This window comes from Diaphorina citri, unplaced genomic scaffold (genome assembly GCF_000475195.1).
Source record: "Diaphorina citri unplaced genomic scaffold, Diaci psyllid genome assembly version 1.1 scaffold455, whole genome shotgun sequence".
In the NCBI taxonomy this organism is placed as follows: domain Eukaryota; kingdom Metazoa; phylum Arthropoda; class Insecta; order Hemiptera; family Psyllidae; genus Diaphorina; species Diaphorina citri.
The window spans coordinates 168141-189117 of NW_007377890.1; the positions used below are offsets into that span (position 1 = coordinate 168141).

The 20977-nt window shown below is 38.7% G+C and overlaps 1 protein-coding gene and 1 long non-coding RNA gene across 2 annotated transcripts; both read right to left on the reverse strand.

Annotated features, from left to right (window-relative positions):
• Positions 1-1338: 1338 nt before the first annotated feature.
• Positions 1339-20901, reverse strand: LOC103508993 (peroxisomal acyl-coenzyme A oxidase 3-like). Its single transcript, XM_026823449.1, has 14 exons — positions 20681-20901; positions 20086-20231; positions 19522-19677; positions 18665-18811; positions 18237-18270; positions 17940-18053; positions 15028-15202; positions 14362-14609; positions 13537-13833; positions 12119-12273; positions 11861-11926; positions 11346-11501; positions 2852-3017; positions 1339-2285 (listed from the first exon to the last, which is right to left on the reverse strand). Exons 1-14 carry the CDS (start codon positions 20715-20717, stop codon positions 1339-1341), a joined length of 2844 nt encoding a protein of 947 aa, XP_026679250.1. The 5' UTR covers positions 20718-20901.
• LOC103508976 lies at positions 7345-9077 on the reverse strand. Its single transcript, XR_541349.2, has 2 exons — positions 8991-9077; positions 7345-8008 (listed from the first exon to the last, which is right to left on the reverse strand). It is a non-coding gene; the product is annotated as an uncharacterized LOC103508976 (long non-coding RNA).
• Positions 20902-20977: the final 76 nt, after the last annotated feature.

Below are 20977 nucleotides of genomic sequence, written 5' to 3' on the forward strand. Positions count from 1 at the left end.
AAACATCCTCATGTTTAAATGCTTGCTTTTATTATGCCTTTTCAGTGCACTCTTAGTAGAAAACAATAACTTACATCCATCATGTGTACACTTGAAGTTCTTTGTGGATTCATGTACAGCTTTGTAGTGTTCCCTTAGGCGACAGCAGAGAGACAATTTATTTGTAATTGTAAGTACTTCGGCCTAACGTTTTTTTTTTATATCCCTACATATCATAGGGAAATTTTCCATGGATAAGTATTTGCATTACCTAACTTAAATCACGCCAGGAATACGAGTAGTATCTGGGAACCCAAACTCGCGTTTACTTCCTTTTTATAATTGATCAATAAAGCTAGGTCTCATCAATTTTGCATTTAGTTTCTATTCAGAGAGACAATTTATTTGTAATTGTAAGTACTTTGGCCTAACGTTTTTTTTATATCCCTACATATCATAGGGAAATTTTCCATGGATAAGTATTTGCATTACTTAACTTAAATCACGCCACGAATAGTATCTGGGAACCCAAACTCGCGTTTACTTCCTTTTTATAATTGATCAATAAAGCTAGGTCTCATCAATTTTGCATTTAGTTTCTATTTGTCTGATGTGGACTATATTGTTTTATTGAAACAGCTATTGCCTAATTGTACTGTGAATGTTGACTACCTATTGCCTGGTTGTACTGTTATATAAATGTAGATATTTTTTCTAACTGCCAAATAAATACTTTCTAAATTCTCTACCCAAAGGTTTATTAATCTCAGATGAAAATGACAGTAACATCCGGGAGGTATTGGTTTTTACTTCTTATTTTTTACTACCCACACGAAAAGACAAACAGTGCGATTTTTTTCGCGGGAGATAAAAATGCGGACACAGATTTCCTTTCTTGGAATAGACCTCTGGCTTTTTTTTCCTTTACTTTCTACTGCATTATGTATAGGGACCCTGTAGACTACTATAGAGAATACAATGTACAACCATTGAAATACATATTATATCGTTTTTTTTTTGTATGGAGGTAAAATTTTTGCATGTGTGTTACGTGTTACTTGCTTTTGACCGAAAATATCCAAGCGCATAATATATTATGCTCATATTTTCAACCAATTAAAATTCCCGTGTACTGTTCAACGGTACATCATGTTAAATAAAATATTATCGTAATTTTACTTTGACTTTTACTTTAAGCATGTCAGAGAATGTACAAATAAATTTTATACACATGTTTCATAACTGAAAATGTAGATGTTTGTTTTCGATCTAAAAGGAGGAATGAAATTTACTCTGAAGAAAATAGGATTAAAAAGAGAACAATATGTTTTTTTGGACTAGTTTATCACAAAGACAGCATTAGGTAATTTTATTAGTTGAGTGAACATGTTTCAAGTGAGCATATAAACTAGATTTGGCCACATAGGACATTAGACAGTCTTGATAGGGACATGTAAACTTTGGTTTATTTTCATTGTGCTGAAGCATATGCTCTTGTAAGTGTTCAGACCTTAGAAATGACTTGCCACATGTGACTAGGGGACATGGGAACATCCTCATGTTTAAATGCTTGCTTTTATTATGCCTTTTCAGTGCACTCTTAGTAGAAAACAATAATTTACATCCATCATATGTACACTTGAAGTTCTTTGTGGATTCATGTACAGCTTTGTAGTGTTCCCTTAGGCGACAGGGTACTTTGAATTGTTTGCCACAGCCTTTACAAACGAGATCTTCAGGGTTAGTGACATGCACACGTTGGTGTGATTTAAGGGAAGCCATCAGGTAGAAACTTTTTCCACACCCTTTATAATCACACATGTATGGAGCAGACACATTACTATGTTCCTTGAGGTGTGTGCTGTATTGTTTCATGGTTTGGAACTTACGACCACAACCTAATTCTTCACAGCAGAGTGTGAGAGGCTTTCCATGCCTGACCATATGCATTTTCAAATTTGATAAAGTTGTGAAACGTTTGTTACAGTTCTTCTGATCACAAGGATAACATTTTTTATCTTCATCATGACTAGTCATGTGTCTCAGGAGTTTATGCTTGGAAAAGAAACCCCACATACAAGGTGTATTATTGGCTGTTGTGAGTTTACATTTGAATGGTCTCTTATCAAAATGCTTGAGCAGATGAATCTTGAATGTGTTTAGGTTGACACTGGTGAAGTTACAATTGACAATGGGACAGGACCACAGTTGTTGTTTCTTGCTGTTCTTACCTCCTGTGCTGGAGATGAAATATTCCTTGTTGATGCCAAGTGACTGGAGAGCCTCTGTGATGGCATCTTCTTCATCTAGAAAGCAATTAAAATTTAAATAGATATTAATTTGATATTTATAGGTGGGCATTCTTGTTCATTATCTACATTATCCATAAAATAGGAGGTACAAACAATAAATAAAGGCGGCATTCACATGTGAAGTACAATAAAAATAGCTCTTTGTAAGATCAATTAAGAAATTTCTCTTCACATTTTTCTACACTCCAAAGTCATAATCAAAAATTCGTATGAAAATTGACAGGAGAACATTACCTAGGTATTTCCCTCATTTCTAAAAAATAAAATAAATAATGTGTAATTTATCTTGTTGTAGTAGCAGCTTTAGCCGATTGGTGATGGCAGAATAGAGAAAAAATCTCTTCTTTGTCAGCCATACAATTGGCTAGCCCTGAACCGCAGTCAACCATCGCATCGTGAAATTCGTGAGGACTTGCGCTTATTTTACTAAGCACAGGGAACCCTTTGAAAATTGTCAGCTAGCTGGGCTGGTTAGGGTTAGCTTCTCCCTGTTTATAGTCACACAGCTAGACGCTAGTTCACTCTCTGTTTATCGTCCCCTAGCCAAACGAACTAAAGGCTTGCAATGTGTGTCAGGCCTAAATACCACTTACCCTCATAGAATGTGGCGAGATGTTTTTCCAAGCTCCAAGTTGAGTAGAGAACTGCCAGTTTGGTCAGCACATTCCTTGCACTCACATCATCCGTATCTTGGGCAAACTCTAGGAGCTTCTTCACGGCAAACCTCTGCAAACCGGAATTATCACAAAATAGAACATTAGAACCCTATTAAAAAAGCCAACCCCATTTTAGTTCTGTGAACTGTAGACTTCACTCGGACTCTTCTGCCGAAGCTGACACGTGCGTATGAATACAATTCACATACACCGAAAAAAAAGAAGGTATTAAGTAAATTTAATTAAAATCGGATCAAACGATCGCGAGTTATAGCGGAACAAACATCCAAACCAAATGCAAAACTATCGAGTCAAAGCGTAGGCACAAGACAGGCGTTACCTTCCAAGCTAAAACTAGGCTGGGCTTCCATTCTCATAAAGAATACCACGACTTTCATATTAAGTACCAGCTTAACTCCATACACAAAAAGTCCACTCCGAGGCTTAAGTGTTGGGGCAATTGCCCCAGGGGATGAGTTAAGCTTATACAAATCTTCATATTATGTAGGTACTTTGACACGGACCTAATATATTCAATTTAAAGCTAAAGCTTACAAAGTTCTTATAAGTATGTTTCTCTAGCAAAAGATTGTGAGGGTGCCTACATTAACATTGTATGTTTACTTACCATCAATTTCTTTATTCAGTTCCTCAGTCTTGCCTTCACTAACACTACTTGCTGTGGCTACAGGCATACATGACTCATCTATTACAAAATCAATATTGTCAAAAGATATGAAAGATTCAGTGCCGTCTGTGAAAACATTCTCATTTGATACATTCCTTTGATCTTCTTGTATCACTACTACATCCCCATTAGGATGAATATCAGTGGCAGTTTCAATAGTGAGGACTTGATTATCTGTAAGATCTATGTTTGAACTATCTTCCAGGTCAACTAAATCAAGCACAACATTGCTGCAATGTGGTACAGTTTGCACTGGTATTTGATATGTTTCTAGTGAGTTGTTGAATTTGATGTCAACATATGAGATCAAGTCATCAGTTTGGTACAGCATTAGTTTGGTGTTGTCTTCTGCATCTTCACTTTCATTGACGGCAAATAAGTTAGGATCAGTGTTCTTTAACAAGAGATCACTCAATGAATCAAAAGATTTTGTACTATTCTCAAGAATATTTAAATTGCACAGTTGGTTGTACTCCATGACTTTTTTCTTTTTCCAGTGAGCCTGAAAACAACCAGAGTTAATCAATAGAGGCCCTTGAAAAATATACGAAAAACTTCCAATATTAGATTTCCACTTGCTCTGTTAGCTCATGTACAATAATATTGTGAGGTGTTATGCAGAAGAATAGCTAAATCTTCCATTTCAAGGTAAATTGTATGTTTGTACTGTAAATTTTGGAGATCTACTATCAGTTTAGATTTTCCTAGTTTGGATAAAGAATTTTCCCTGATTCTAAAGTAATGGACTCTTGACTGTTAGTTTGCCTTTGGAAGGTATTATTACTAACCTTCCTATTTAACCAAGTTGTTCTTTGACTGTCATTACCAATCATTAGCAAAGTATCTATGTAACGTTATTATATTCTTACCTGTTGACTACTATGTTAGAGGGCAAACGTTTCTTGATGGTTGGATACCTAGTTTACAAGATTTCCTGGATGTGAATTTTGTTCCTGTTACATTCCTGTGTGAAGTTTTTCTGGTATTTCAATGGGGTCCTTCTTCAAAGATAGGAGATTAATTTCAAAACTGACCTAAATCCATGCTGGAAATAATTTATGTACGCAACTCGTTGCAGTCAGAAGAATTAATGTCTCTTTTTTAAGAGGTCTGATAGAGGGAACTGTAACTGCTAAGGTCTTATCGTCCCGAAATCGAAGAGAGAAGGAAGACAGGATAGGAGAAAGCCAGCCGTTCCGCAATGTTCTTAGTCAATCTATATTATTTTACCTACTAACTACAACTACGAATGGTGATTTCAAATTATGATAATAAATGTTAACTTTGAGAACTTTTCTTACTTTTACTTTTCAATCTTTTTTCTTTTTTATCTTTTCATTTAAATTCTAAATTGTAATTGAAGAGCAAGCAATGAGCAAAAATCATGAAACTTCTTGAAAAGAGAGGGAGTAAAAAAGTAAACAAAAATCGATCGGGGGAAGATTCACACGGTGGATTTTTTCAATGTTCCTTGTCAATCTATATTATTTTACCTACTAACTACGAATGGTGATTTCAAATTAGGTATGATAATAAATTGAGAACTTTTTTTAGGTACTTTTCAAGCTTTCATTTAAATTCTGAATTGAAGAGCAAGCAATTGAAGCAATGAGCAAAAATCATGAAACTTCTTGAAAAGAGAGGGAGTAAAAAAGTAAACAAAAATCGATCGGGGGAAGATTCACACGGTGTGTATTTTGGCGCAACCTGCCTTGGAAGTGTAGTAGTGAAGACGCTTGCCTGGTAAACAGGAGGGCGCGGGTTCGATCCCAGCCGCGGCTGGGGTCATACATAATAATGACCATATAATAATGGATCTCTAAGGGTTAGGTGGTAGAGAACGCCTCGGGCGTTAACCTCGCCTAGTGGTTACCTTCCACTCTCAAGAGTCCATTATTATATTCTTGAGCACGAAAATTTTTTGGGACCGTCTAATTTACCGACCTGAGGAAATCACTCCTCCTGGGCTTACGGTAAAGAAATTTTTACCGGCCAAAACGGTTTTGGATAGCTCTTGCCTATTAAGAGGTTTATTTATTCATACATTGTTGTCCTTCACTCACTTGTGGGTTTTAACTGCTAGATTTTCAGTGCAGGGTCTTACCCTCCATTTGACAACAACATATCCAACTTCTCTCTTTAAATTCACCCAGTTTCTGTGGGGATGAAAAAGGCCAGCAGCACACAATTGATCATCCTCCAGATATCTATCAATCATGCAAAATGTTGCTCAATGTCAGTCATCTGTTGGGAAGCAGTGCTTTGAACATGCTATTGCCTTGGTTTATTTTATTTTTAAAAACTACTAGTTCATCTTTTCCATATCCTCTCCCACAGATCCTCTAGCACCTCCTGTAAGTGATCCTCTAATGTTAGATGAAGAAATAGAGGACGATGATGAAGAGGAGGAGGAAGAAGAAAAACAACCTGTATCCCTAGATATCCATCAACCATGCAAAATGTTGCTCAATGTCAGTCATCTGTTGGGAAGCAGTGCTTTGAACATGCTATTGCCTTGGTTTATTTTAATTTTAAAAACTACTAGTTCATCTTTTCCATATCCTCTCTTACAGATCCTCTAGCACCTCCTGTAAGTGATCCTCTAATGTTAGATGAAGAAATAGAGGATGATGATGAAGAGGAGGAGGAAGAAGAAAAACAACCTGTATCCCAACTTGCCAAACTCTACGAAGAGGGTTGTAGCACTTCCTCAAAGGTCACACGGTGTGTATTTTGGCGCAACCTGCCTTGGAAGTGTAGTAGTGAAGACGCTTGCCTGGTAAACAAGAGGGTGCGGGTTCGATCCCAGCCGATAATAATGGATCTCTAAGGATTAGGTGGTAGAGAACGCCTCCGGCGTTAACCTCGCCTAGTGGTTACCTTCCACTCTCAAGAGTCCATTATTATATTCTTGAGCACGAAAATTTTTTGGTTTTCCCAAAGACCTAAAATGATCAGTAGAAGCAAAGGTACCTATTCTAGAATGCACCGCCTAGAGGGAGGTACCTACCTAGGTAGTTTTTACATTTTCATGCAAACGTAAATTCCATAATAAAATGCGCATACTACTAGATAGCTATGAATACCAATCTAATATATAAAAATGAATATTTGTTTGTTTGTGTGTTTGTTCGAATTTTATGCCTGGCCAAACCGCTCATCCGATTGCTATGAAACTTTTTGTGGACTTATTGCTTGCACTCTCGTGAAGGTTATAGGCTATTTTCCGGTTCGTTTTTGTTAAGCTACGCCGAGCAAGACCACTAAATGGATGAGTGACATTGAACGGCCATGCCTTTAATTTAAGGATTTACTGGAAATAAAATCGAATAATAACAGTAAAATAAGAAAAATAATATTAAATTCAGGTAGGTACACCTAACAATAACCAAAACGTAAATTCCATAATAAAATGCGCATACTACTAGATAGCTATGAATACCAATCTAATATATATAAAAATGAATATTTGTTTGTTTGTGTGTGTTTGTTCGAATTTTATGCCTGGCCAAACCGCTCATCCGATTGCTATGAAACTTTGTGGACTTATTGCTTGCACTCCCGTGAAGGTTATAGGCTATTTTCCGGTTCGTTTTTGTTAAGCTACGCCGAGCAAGACTACTAAATGGATGAGTGACATGAACGGCCATGCCTTAAGGATTTACTGGAAATAAAATCGAATAATAACAGTAAAATAAGAAAAATAATATTAAATTCAGGTAGGTACACCTAACAATAACCCATATCCTTCTTAATGGTAACTTAAAATACGGCTAAAAATAAAATGCGAGTTTAGATTTTTCTATGACTTAATTTTCCATTACCGTAAAATAAAATAGGTTTTAGGCGGGGCGGAGCGATACCGCGTTCCTTGATCTCACGGAAAGCCCTTCATAATCTTCATGAAAATCTTCATAGTACGTAATGGTGTGATACCTGCCCACTGAAGTTTTTTTTTGAGTTCTCTTAGGAAAATTTAAATTGTATGCCTGAGACTCGATCCTGCGACCTCCCGCTTATTGCGCGAGCACTCAACCACTGGGAATGTAACGAAGAGAAAATCGGCCGTTCCCACTTGTCGTGAGTTTCGAATATTCGACATATGTCCTGTAGGTAACGACACAAAATTCCCTTGTAAGCAATTTAATTTAAAAATGAGAGTGTTCCCACTAGCGTATGACAAGATATTTTTTAAAGTGGCCTTTTCGTGTGCGGAAAATTACATTACTTTCCTTCCTATAAGACAAGGAAAGTAAAAATCAGAGTTTACACTGAGGGTGTCTGCTTTTCCAATCAACCACTTCTTGCCACCACTCTGGTCGGGCAAATACATCAGGACTCGCGTAGATGGCAGCCTGGAGGTTGTCGTACAACTGAAAAAGAATCAAGGATACAACTGGTGAATTGTCAGCCTAGCTTGGAAGGTAACACATGCGCCTTGTAATTGCTAGGTCGCGGGTTCGATTTCCGTCAGGGCGAACTTTATCCCCCTCCCTGGGCGGATTTTATAATAAACAGATGAGGTTCGTTCTCAGAAAGGTTGGTCATCTCCAATCCAGTCTTCCTTCTCTCTTCACTTTCGGGACTTCCCTAGCAGTTACAGCTCCCTCTATCCAAACTCTTTCATGTAGTGCCTGTCTTGCAAGCGCTACATTGCTAGTTTGATTCCCGACGCGACGAGGTGAACTTTATCCTAAGGTTCGTACTCGGAACGGATGGTTTTCTCCTATCATGTCCTTCTCGGCCTTTTCGTGTGCGGAAAATTACATTACTTTCCTTCCTATAAGACAAGGAAAGTAAAAATCAGAGTTTACACTGAGGGTGTCTGCTTTTCCAATCAACCACTTCTTGCCACCACTCTGGTCGGGCAAATACATCAGGACTCGCGTAGATGGCAGCCTGGAGGTTGTCATACAACTGAAAAAGAACCAAGGATACAACTGGTGAATTGTCAGCCTAGCTTGGAAGGTAGCACACCCGCCTTGTAATTGCTAGGTCGCGGGTTCGATTTCCGTCAGGGCGAACTTTATCCCCTTCCCTGGGCGGATTTTATAATAAACAGATGAGGTTCGTTCTCAGAAAGGTTGGTTATCTCCTATTCAGTCTTCCTTCTCTTTTCACTTTCGGGACTTTAAGACCCTAGCAGTTACAGCTCCCTCTATCCAACCTCTTTCATGTAGTGCCTGTCTTGCAAGCGCTACACTGCTAGTTTGATTCCCGACGCGACGAGGTGAACTTTATCCTAAGGTTCGTACTCGGAACGGATGGTTTTCTCCTATCATGTCCTTCTCTCTTCGCCTTCGAGACGTTAATAGTTGCAGTTTACTCTATCGAACTTATACAAAAAAGACCTACCTTGCCATCAGATTTGCCCAGGGCAGAGTTGAGAATAAAATCAGGCGGTGCTATAGCGTCCACTAGGGCTACAGCATCAGGTTTGGACGTTAATAGTTACAGTTTCCTCTATCAAACTTATTCAAAAAAGATCTACCTTGCCATCAGATTTGCCCAGGGCAGAGTTGAGAATAAAATCAGGCGGTGCTATAGCGTCCACTAGGGCTACAGCATCAGGTTTAAGCTCGGCACATAGATACAGTACAGCATCACGAAGTAAACTAGCACTGTTCTGATTAATCAAGTAGCCTCCTGAAATAAGAGGAAAACATTATGCATCAAAACTCACATGGGGAAAAGCATATATGATAAAATTATAATATTACTAGCTGAATTCCGTCGCTTCGCTCCGGAATCCCGCTAGTTCATCCCGAGGCATGGCCAAACTTGTGGAAAAGGCATAAAGGAGGAATGAAATTTACTCTGAAGAAAATAGGATTAAAAAGAGAAAACGATATGTTTTTTTGGACTAGTTTATCACAAAGACAGCATTAGGTAATTTTATTAGTTGAGTGAACATGTTTCAAGTGAGCATATAAACTTGTGTTAAGGTGTGTCCAAACATAGTCGACTGGCCGTCGATCGACGAGGTGAATCTATGTTGTCGAGGCAGTGTGGTTCAGTCGAATCAATGTCGATCGACGCGACGACTATGTGTGGACACGTCTTTAGACTCGTTTCACAAGTATACAGTTTAATTCGGTTCGTTCTCGATTCATTCCGATAAGTGTGAAACCAGAATCAATCGGTTTTTAATTCAAACAGAAATGGACCGAAAACGAACCAAATCGAATGAAACCCCTATACGTGTGAAACGAGCCTTAAGCATGCTGAAATTCTATGCAGTCGAGCGTATTTCGAACACAATATGTCATATCTTTTGACAGTTCCATTTAACCATACACGGTGGGTTTTGCGTCAGCTACATATGTATGATAAATATTCCAAATAAAAAAGTGTTAAATAATAATATGATAGGTACGGTACATTCCTATGACGTATCATGCCCATGATTTATTCACCGGATAGGAGATTAATTTCAAAACTGACCCAAGTCCATAATGGAAATAATTTATGCACGCAACTCGTTGTGGTCAGAAGAATTAATGCCTTTTTTTCAAGAGGTCTGATAGAGGAAACTGTAACTGCTAAAGTCTTATCGTTGCGAAATCGAAGAGAGAAGGAGAAAGCCAGCCGTTCCGAGAACGAACTCTATCCGTTCAAGATAAAATCCGCCTCGAGCGGGAATCGAACCCGCAGCTTACAAGGTCAATGTTCCTTGTCAGTCTATATTATTTTACCTACTAACTACGAATGGTGATTTCAAATTAGGTATGATTGTATGATAATAAATGTTAACTTTGAGAACTTTTTTTACTTTTCACTTTTCATTTAAATTCTAAGTTGAAGAGCTTAGAGCAAGCAATGAGCAAAAATCATGAAACTTCTGGAAAAGAGAGAGAGAGTAAAAAAGTAAACAAAAATCGATCGGGGGAAGATTCACACGGTGTGTATTTTGGCGCAACCTGTCTTGGAAGTGTAGTAGTGAAGACGCTTGCCTGGTAAACAAGAGGGTGCGGGTTCGATCCCAGCCGAGGCTGGGATCATATATAATAAAGGATCTCTAAGGATTAGGTGGTAGAGAACGCCTCCGGCGTTAACCTCGCCTAGTGGTTACCTTCCACTCTCAAGAGTCCATTATTATTCTTGAGCACGAAAATTTTTTGTTTTCCCAAAGACCTAAAATGATCAGTACAAGCAAAGGTACCTATTCTAGAATGCACCACCTAGAGGTACCTACCTAGGTAGTTTTTTTTCACGGCAAACCTCTGCAAACCGGAATTATCACAAAATAGAACAATAGAACCCTAATAAAAAAAGCCAACCCCATTTTAGTTCTGTGAACTGTAGACTTCACTCGGACTCTTTTGCCGAAGCTGACACGTACGTATGAATACAATTCATATACACCGAAATAGAAAAGAAGGTACCAATTAAATTTAATTAAAATCGGATCAAAAAATCGCGAGTTATAGCGGAACAAACATCCAAACCAAATGCAAAACTATCGAGTCAAAGCGTAGGCACAAGACAGGCGTTACCTTCCAAGCTAAAACTAGGCTGGGCTTCCATTCTCATAAAGAATACACGACTTTCATATCAAGTACCAGCTTAACTCCATACACAAAAAGCCAACTCTGAGGCTTAGGTGTAGGGGCAATTGCCCTAGGGGATGAGTTAAGCTTATACAAATCTTCATATTATGTAGGTACTTTGACACGGACCTAATATATTCAATTTAAAGCTAAAGCTTACCTCAGCGTACACTATGGACAAGGTTCTAGCATAGTAAACCTGACTGAAGTTCTTAGCGGTGAACAAGTCCAAACCTCGCTTTAAATTAGATTGCACCTTAACCGCCGTCGATTTCAGTAGGAAACACACAAGCCACTCGTACATACCAAGAACAACCTGAGGAAAATAATGGAGAGCTTAGGTCAGCCACTCACTATCAGGTACACCTGATCAGGTCCGCCTATTAAATCTACCTGATGAGCACGCACTATCCGGTAAACCTGACAGGCGGACCTGATCAGGTATACTTGACGAGCACACAAACTATCAGTTAGACCTGACAGGTACGGCTGAAAAGGTCCGCCTGTCAGGTCTACTGGATAGTGTGTGTGCTCATCAGGTATCAGCTAGACCTTTGAATTCTATTTAGTCCTAAATAACTATAGTTTTTTGCTTGATTTCGCTCATAATTATACTCAACCAGGAAGTGAAAGATATTTTTTTTAAAAGAGAAAAACCCAAGTTCCTATCTTTACCTGGGGAGAACAGAAGTCCTGGGGCGCTTTTACTGACAGCCTCGAATTCAGGATTCTATCAAAGTCCTTCAGGAAATCAGCAGAGGACATTGGGGAGCTGTAGTTCTTCTCAATTTTGCTCATAATTATACTCAACCAGGAAGTGAAAGATAGATTTTTTTTAAGGGAAAAAACACAAGTTCCTATCTTTACCTGGGGAGAACAGAAGTCCTGGCGCGCTTTTACTGACAGCCTCGAATTCAGGATTCTATCAAAGTCCTTCAGGAAATCAGCAGAGGACATTGGGGAGCTGTAGTTCTTCTCCTTGTACAAACTCAGAAGCCAATTGCTGGTCTGTTGCACGAGAACATTGTTGTCACCCTCGTACGTACAGTTGGGGTCGTTGTCATTCCTCAGGCTACCCAGACCGGCGACTGAAAATCAATACATGGAAAGCGTGAGAAATTAACGAGGAATTTTAACTTTTTACTTTCCTTATCCTATAGGAAGGAAAGTAATGTAATCGGGTCAAAATTTCGATGGTCAGTTTTTAGTGCCAAAACATTAACGAGGAATTTTAACTTTTTAACTGTGTTAAGGTGTGTCCAAACATAGTCGACTGGCCGTCGATCGACGAGGTGAATCTATGTTGTCGAGGCAGCAGTGGGCACTAACGAGGAATTTTAACTTTTTGACTGTGTTAAGGTGTGTCCAAACATAGTCGACTGGCCGTCGATCGACGAGGTGAATCTATGTTGTCGAGGCAGTGTGGTTCAGTCGAATCAATGTCGATCGACGCGACGACTATGTGTGGACACACCTTTAGACTCGTTTCACAAGTATACAGTTTAATTCGGTACGTTCTCGATCCATTCCGATAGGTGTGAAACCAGAATCAATCGGTTTTTAATTCAAACAGAAATGGACCGAAAACGAACCAAATCGAATGAAACGCCTATACGTGTTAAACGAGCCTTAAGCAGGCTGAAATTCCACGGGGTAGAGCGGATTTCGAACACAATATTTCATATCTTTTGACAGCTTCATTTGTCCATAAACGATGGGTCTTGCGTCAGCTACGTATGTATGATAAATATTCCAAATAAAAAAGTGTTAAATAATAATATGATAGGTACGGTACATTCCTATGACGTATCATGCCCATGATTTGCTGAAATTCTATGCAGTCGAGCGTATTTCGAACACAATATTTCATATCTTTTGACAATTCCATTTAACCATACACGGTGGGTTTTGCGTCAGCTACATAATATGTATGATACATATTCCAAATAAAAAAGTGTTAAATAATAATATGATAGGTACGGTACATTCCTATGACGTATCATACCCATGATTTATTTACCGGATAGGAGATTAATTTCAAAACTGACCCAAGTCCATAATGGAAATAATTTATGCATGCAACTCTTTGCAGTCAGAAGAATTAATGCCTTTTTTTCAAGAGGTCTGATAGAGAAACTTTAACTGCTAAAGTCTTATCGTTGCAAAATCGAAGAGAGAAGGAGAAAGCCAGCCGTTCCGAGAACGAACTCTATCCGTTCAAGAAAAAATCCGCCTCGGGCGGGAATCGAACCCGCAGCTTACAAGGCAGACGCTACCAACCAAGCTAACTAGGCTGGCCAGGAATGTTCTTGACAGAAAAATTAATGTTCTTAATAAGGATAATAACTCACTTTTCAAATACCCATGTCCGCCACACGCCTCCCGACATTCCTGAATGCCATCCCGTGCAATCCATCCCGCCAGCGGTTTGCCGGCACTCGACAGGGCGTGGATTTCCGCCCCCATGGCGCCCAAATAGTCTTTATCGCCGCCCCCCTCCATCAGTTTCATTTGGAAGCGGCCCATTTCACGTGTGAAATAGTCGGAGAATACTCGTAGCATGTAGACAGCGGCCAGGTGTGGAAACAGACGCCACTGGAGGAGTTCGTACTCCAGCACTGGGAGCTCTTCTGGCTCCGAGTCCGACCCTGGGGAAATATCAGAGTCAACACAAGTCATATCTTAGATAAAATATTATTCTTCATAAATTCATAAGATACATAGTTTAATTACTTTTTATTACTAAAGTATTGCATTCGGTCTATTTTTTTACTGAGAGATTTGATAGAGAAAAATATGACTGAAAGCGGATGAGCAAAGAGAAAAGGAAGCTAGGGTAGGAGAAAGCCAGCCGTTCTGAGAACGAACCTAATCTCTTCCGAACCCGATACCTTGGAGTGTAACGCGCAAGCCTTGTAACCGCTAGGTCACAAGTTCTGAACTGATAAGGTTCTTTGTAGGAACGCCTGGCTTTCTCCTCTCTTCGATTTCGGGACGATAAGATCTCTCTTGTTCAGAGTTTATAAAAAAAGGCGAGGGATTTGTGTTTCGGTAACAGTGAGACCACTAGACCCATATTTTACGCGTAACCTTAAGGTTTCGGACCACTACTTCAACTTCAAGGCCCAAGAGAATAGGAAAATTTCGAGCAGTATAAATGATCACTATTGACTCACCTTGCTTAGGAGGTCCAAACTGTCTCCTCACACCAGCATATCGTACGGCTATGGTAATAGCTTTGGACAGGTACGCCACACAGAACCCAATAATACTGACTCTGCCTGTAGACAGCGCCCCCAGGGATGAACCAAACCGCTTGCCTGGGTCCCGGAAGGGACTGGTGTAGGTGCCCTCCGGTGTAACGTCCCCTGTTTTGTTCAACAGATTGTCGCGCGGAATCCCGTAATGATTGAACATGATGAACCTGGGGAGATTTTAAAACAACCAAGTAACTATTTGTGTAGTGCAATCGTTATGCACCTGAAAAAGTGGGGGCTCCTCGACAACAACGAAAGTGTTAGGTGGTGCAGAGCAGAATCCTGGACACCTGGCTGATTTGCCCCTGTACTATTCAAGATTTGGTATTAGTTAATGACAAGGTCATCTTTGCTGCAAATCATTGGACCGGACACGGAAAGTAAAGTTTGAAAAAAATTAAAGCAAATTGAACCCTTTTGGAAAAACTGCCGAAGCCCAGTTAGATTTAAGTAGGGTTGGTTGTTCTCCCTTAAAAGGTCTGGTTAGGGCGGGATTTGAAATCCTTTTTGGTAAAGACAAGTTCGCGATTTGACGTCCGAATGAATCACTGAAGTTAAGCAACATTCACCAAGACTGGCACTTACCCATTATCGACACCATTGAGGGAGATTTTCTCACCCAAATCCCCCACCGTAACTCCTGGGTAGGGAAGCAGAGTTTTAGGATCTCTAATCGGCACAAGGAATGCATGTAAGCCATGATCTACAGAATCTGGTGTGATAAGACGAGCGAACACTATGGCATGTGTAGCACATTTGCCTGGAATGAAAAAAAAAAAAAATAATAATAATCATCATCATCTTCTTCTTTTTCTTCACCTTTTCCCGTGTACAGACGGGGTAGGCGTTTTTCGTCAGCCTCTCAATCAGCCCTAACCAGGGTGATTGCTTTGGGCCAACATTTGGTTTTGGCTAGAAATTTTACGAGTGTGGATGCCCTTCCCTCTCAACCTTTGCTATTTCTTTAGCAAGGGAAATTCAGGCTGGTATACTCCCTGTTTAACGTCCCCCAGCCAGACAAATCATAGGTTTGGTTTTGCAGCTATTATTATTATATAACTCTTTATTAGAATTTCACAATATTTACAAAGAGGTACAAGAAACAAAATAACAAACTGATAAATTAACAAAAGAAAAAGAAAATTGAATAAAGAAAGAAAAAAAAAAAAAATTGAAAAATTCTAACTCAGGGGCGGGATTAATGCCTAGGGCATTCTCTTCCATCCAACCCCTAATCATTGGACCGGATACGGAAAGTAAAGTAAAGTTTGAAAAAAAAAATTAAAGCAAAGTGAACCCTTTTGGAAAAACTGCCGAAGCCCAGTTAGGTTTAGGTAGGGTTGGTTGTTTTCCCTTTAAAGGTCTGGTTAAGGCGAGATTTGAAATCCTTTTTGGTAAAAACAAGTTCGCGATTTGACCAAGACTGGCACTTACCCATTATCGACACCGTTCAGGGAGATTTTCTCACCCAAATCCCCCACCGTAACTCCTGGATAGGGAAGCAGAGTTTTAGGATCTCTAATCGGCACAAGGAATGCATGTAAGCCATGATCTACAGAATCTGGTGTGATGAGACGAGCGAACACTATGGCATGTGTAGCACATTTGCCTGGAACGAAATAAAAATTATCTTCTTCTTTTTCTTCACCTTTTCCCGTGTACAGACGGGGTCGGCGTTTTTCGTCAGCCTCTCAATCAGCCCTAACCAGGGTGATCAACATGTTTAGGTAGGTGAGAGAAAATGTACATTTCCTCTCACCTACCTCAACAATAACATTATTTCCCACAGTGCAATATCTTGGGAATCGCACTTTTTTTTGTACCTGGGAAGTTTCCTTAATGATAGCTTAAGCTATTGTAACACCGGTACATACCCAATATGCTAAAGTACAATTTTTCTCAAACAATAAATTACCCAGTTTTACACACAGTACCTACAGGTTTTCATACAGTGTGATTCCACATAAAATTGTGGTGTTTTTTTCAGCCCAGGTCATAAAACACTTACCCAACACTGAGACACCTAAATGTGTTTCATGAACAAGATGTTGTAATAATTTAGAACAAATCAATCACTTTTACTTACTTAATCGTTTTACAATTCTAGGAAGCTTCTTCAACATTTGATAATAGAGACACACTGATTGCTGATTAGGATCAACATGTTTGTTTAGGTAGGTGAGAGAAAATGTACATTTCCTCTCACCTACCTCAACAATAACGTTATTTCCCACATCAGTGCAATATCTTGGGAATTGCAGGTCATAAAACACTTACCTAACACTGAGACACCTAAATGTGTTTCATGAACAAGATGTTGTAATAATTTAGAACAAATCAATCACTTTTACTTACTTAATCGTTTTACAATTCTAGGAAGCTTCTTCAACATTTGATAATAGAGACACACTGATTGCTCCAGCAAAAGAGGTAGTTTGGTTCACAACTGTTTCGTGACATTCATGCAAGTGCATTTTTTTTAGAATACTAATTAGTTAGTTATAAAGGCAGTCAGGTAAGTCTCAAAATTTCAATAATTAGGTAATGCTTAACTAAACAACCTTGGAAATCTAGAAATTCGGAATCTTGAACTGATAAGCCGTGATAAGAGTCATAAATGTGAAGCTGGTTAATTTTTGTTGTTGTTCTGATGAAATGCCCGATCTCCGCAATCGGGTGATATTTCAACACAACTGTTTTGTGACTTTCATGCAAGTGCATTTTTTTTTAGAATACTAATTAGTTAGTTATAAAGGCAGTCAGGTAAGTCCCAAAATTTTAATTAGGTAAGTAATGCTACCTAAACAACCTTGGAAATCGAGAAATTCGGAATCTTGCAATCTCGAACTGATAAGCCGTGATAAGAGTCATAAACGTGAAGTTGGTTGATTTATATTGTTGTTCTGATGAAATGCCCGATCTCCGCAATCGGGTGATATTTCAATCGAATGCCAACTTCGCGAATGTAAACAAAGAGTTCCGATGGCCTGTGTAAATCAAATGGGTGACGTCAAAGACAACCTTTGACACTGTGTTAACTCTCACCCCCGTATGTATGAAATCTAAAGATAAACTTAAGTTTAACTTAAGACGAACAATGTTGCCAATTTCATATCATTTCTTGAGATAACTGGCTAGATTTCATGAAATTTGGCAAGATTTTCAACTTAAGTTAAACTTAAGTTTATCTTTAGATTTCATACATACGGGGGTTAGTGTTATGATCGGGCATAAGAGGGGGGCAGGGAGGTGAGAGAGAAGTTTTAAGGCTCCATAATAATAGAAAATAGATTCGAATGTTGTTTGAAGTAGGTAATACCTACTTTGATTATTGGGTGGGTAAAAATCGAGAGGATTGGCAAAATCAATTAACAGTAGAAGTAGTTAAAAATATTAAAATAGAAATATAGGGTATCCCTATCAGAAGAATCCAAGAAAAGAAGATAAAAAAGTGTTACTTTATCATGCAACCCAAACCCCTTGAAAGAGGGTCTTACCTAAACTGCCAACCCAACATTTGGCGGCTTCAAAGTTGGGTGTGTGCAATATAAAATGCTGAGTTTTGGGACAGTACCTAGCGAGTGTTTTCATGGCTTTTGTATTAGTTCCATGTCCAAGAAAAGAAGATAAAAGAGAGTTACTTTATCATGCAACCCAAACCCCTTGGAAGAGGGTCTTACCTAAACTGCCAACCCAACATTTGGCAGCTTCAAAGTTGGGTGTGTGCAATATAAAATGCTGAGTTTTGGGACAGTACCTAGCGAGTGTTTTCATGGCTTTTGTATTAGTTCCATGGGAGATTTCAGTGAGTGCAAAACATCCTCCAATCTAAATTTTTAGAAAACAAAAAACAAGAGAACTTGGTAGAAAAAAATCGACAGAGCAAAATATTTTGAAAAAGAAAAATCTCCTAGATTTCCAAGTGTTGGGAGCTGAGTAGAAACTTACTTTTCCTTGAATTGCAAGGCTACACATAGTCTACAGGTCTACACTGTATTAGAAAGCAAAGGTTGATCAAGGTTTATTAGGTAGGTATAGCAATATTATTTTCCTTTTATCAAGACCCTACATAACATACCTCTCCCTTTTTTGCCTTATCTGCATACTCAAAATGTTTGTCTGTGCCTAGTCCCATTAGAACACCCATGAACATGTTAAATGTCAGCCCATACTTGACACACATAATATTATTTTCCTTTTATCAAGACCCTACATAACATACCTCTCCCTTTTTTGCTTTATCTGCATACTCAAAATGTTTGTCTGTGCCTAGTCCCATTAGAACACCCATGAACATGTTAAATGTCAGCCCATACTTGACACACAGAGATGAGTCATACTGGATCACAGCAGTGCTGATAGCAGAGTTCTGAAACCAAGCATACAAAAATAATGTCATCAGTCAGACACAAAAAGAGAGTTGTAAAATTTTCAATGAGATTTAGCACTTGCTGAAATACCAAGCATTCATTTTCTTCAGCTTACCAAAATGGGCTACAATTAGGTCTCCTTCATAGTCTGTTATCAACAATGCCATTTAGTAGTCAGAAAAGATCATACAACTTCATAAGTAGGGATCTCCCTAGCCTACACCTAATTTACTTACAATATTTAGGTCAAATAAAGCCTCATAATTATAAATGTCCCAAGCTTTGAGCCTGTACATTCTCTAGAGAGTTGTAAAATTTTCAATGAGATTTAGCACTTGCTGAAATACCAAGCATTCATTTTCTTCAGCTTACCAAATGGGCTACAATTAGGTCTCCTTCATAGTTATCAACAATACCATTTAGTAGTCAGAAAAGATCATACAACTTCATGAGTAGGGATCTCCGTAGCCTACACCTAATTTACTTACAATATTTAGGTCAAATAAAGCCTCATAATTATAAATGTCCCAAGCTTTGAGCCTGTACATTCTTTTATTAGGTCTCCTTCATAGTTATCAACAATGCCACTTAGTAGTCAGAAAAGATCATACAACTTCATGAGTAGGGATCTCCGTAGCCTACACCTAACGCGGTCAAACTTTCTTGACTTGGCGGGGCGGAGCGCTACCGCGCTCCTTAATTTACTTACAATATTTAGGTCAAATAAAGCCTCATAATTATAAATGTCCCAAGCTTTGAGCCTGTACATTCTCTGTACTGCAAGTTTTCTCTGCTCATCTAAGCTCAGGGAGGAAGGTGGGTGTTGAAACAAGACATCATCTTCCAACTTTTTCCATACTGACATCTGAAAATAAAATCAAGAACATTTGAGCATTTATGGGCATGGTTGGGCCTTGGAGGTCTCATGACAGCTTTTTTCTCTCCATCTGTTGCCACTTAGACTTGCCATGATCCCTGCCCCCATGTTTTCTATGGGCATGGTTGGGTCTTGGAGGTCTCATGACAGCTTTTTTCTCTCCATCTGTTGCCACTTAGACTTGCCATGATCCCTGCCCCCATGTTTTCTTTCCACCATAAAAGTGCCAAATCTGTCAACAGGTGGTTGATGTTCATACATTCTCAATTTACCTACACATCTGATAGGTCATGTTTTCTTTCCACCATAAAAGTGCCAAATCTGTCAACAGGTGGTTGATGTTCATACATTCTCAATTTACCTACACATCTGATAGGAAGCAAAGTTCATGCTTACTTTCACTTTTAAAACTTCATCTCCTTCAATGAGAAGTCTCAATTTTTTCCAATCAAATGTTGCTAGCTTTCTGTAGACATCGAGAGGACCAGATGGAAAATCTTCTAGAAACACAGAGCTATCTTTGTCCAAATGCATGTTTCTGGCTAGAAACAAAGTTAAAAAATTCTATTAGTATTTTTTTCATTCATTCACAACATTTAAATGATTAGGATGATTGGCATCAACATGTTTAGGTAGGTGAGAGAAAATGTACATTTCCTCTCACCTACCTCAACAATAACATTATTTCCCACAGTGCAATATCTTGGGAATTGCACTTTTTTTGTACCTGGGAAGTTTCCTTAATGATAGCTTGTAACACCGGTACATACCCAATATGCTAAAGTACAATTTTTCTCAAACAATAAATTACCCAGTTTTACACACAGTACCTACCTACAGGTTTTCATATAGTGTGATTCCACATAAAATTGTGGTGTTTTTTTCAGCCCAGGTCATAAAACACTTACCTAACACTGAGACACCTAAATGTGTTTCATGAACAAGATGTTGTAATAATTTAGAACAAATCAATCACTTTTAATTTACTTACTTAATTGTTTTACAATTCTAGGAAGCTTCTTCAACATTTGATAATAGAGACACACTGATTGCTCCAGCAAAAGAGGTATTTTGGTTCACAACTGTTTCGTGACATTCATGCAAGTGCATTTTTTTTTAGAATACTAATTAGTTAGTTATAAAGGCAGTCAGGTAGGTATCAAAATTTCAATTAGGTTGCTTAACTTAACTGAACAACCTTGGAAATCTAGAAATGGAGGAGTTGCAAATGGGTAAAAATTACAAATAAATGGTCGATTCCTATGTAAAAAGTTGGGAAAAATCCAAA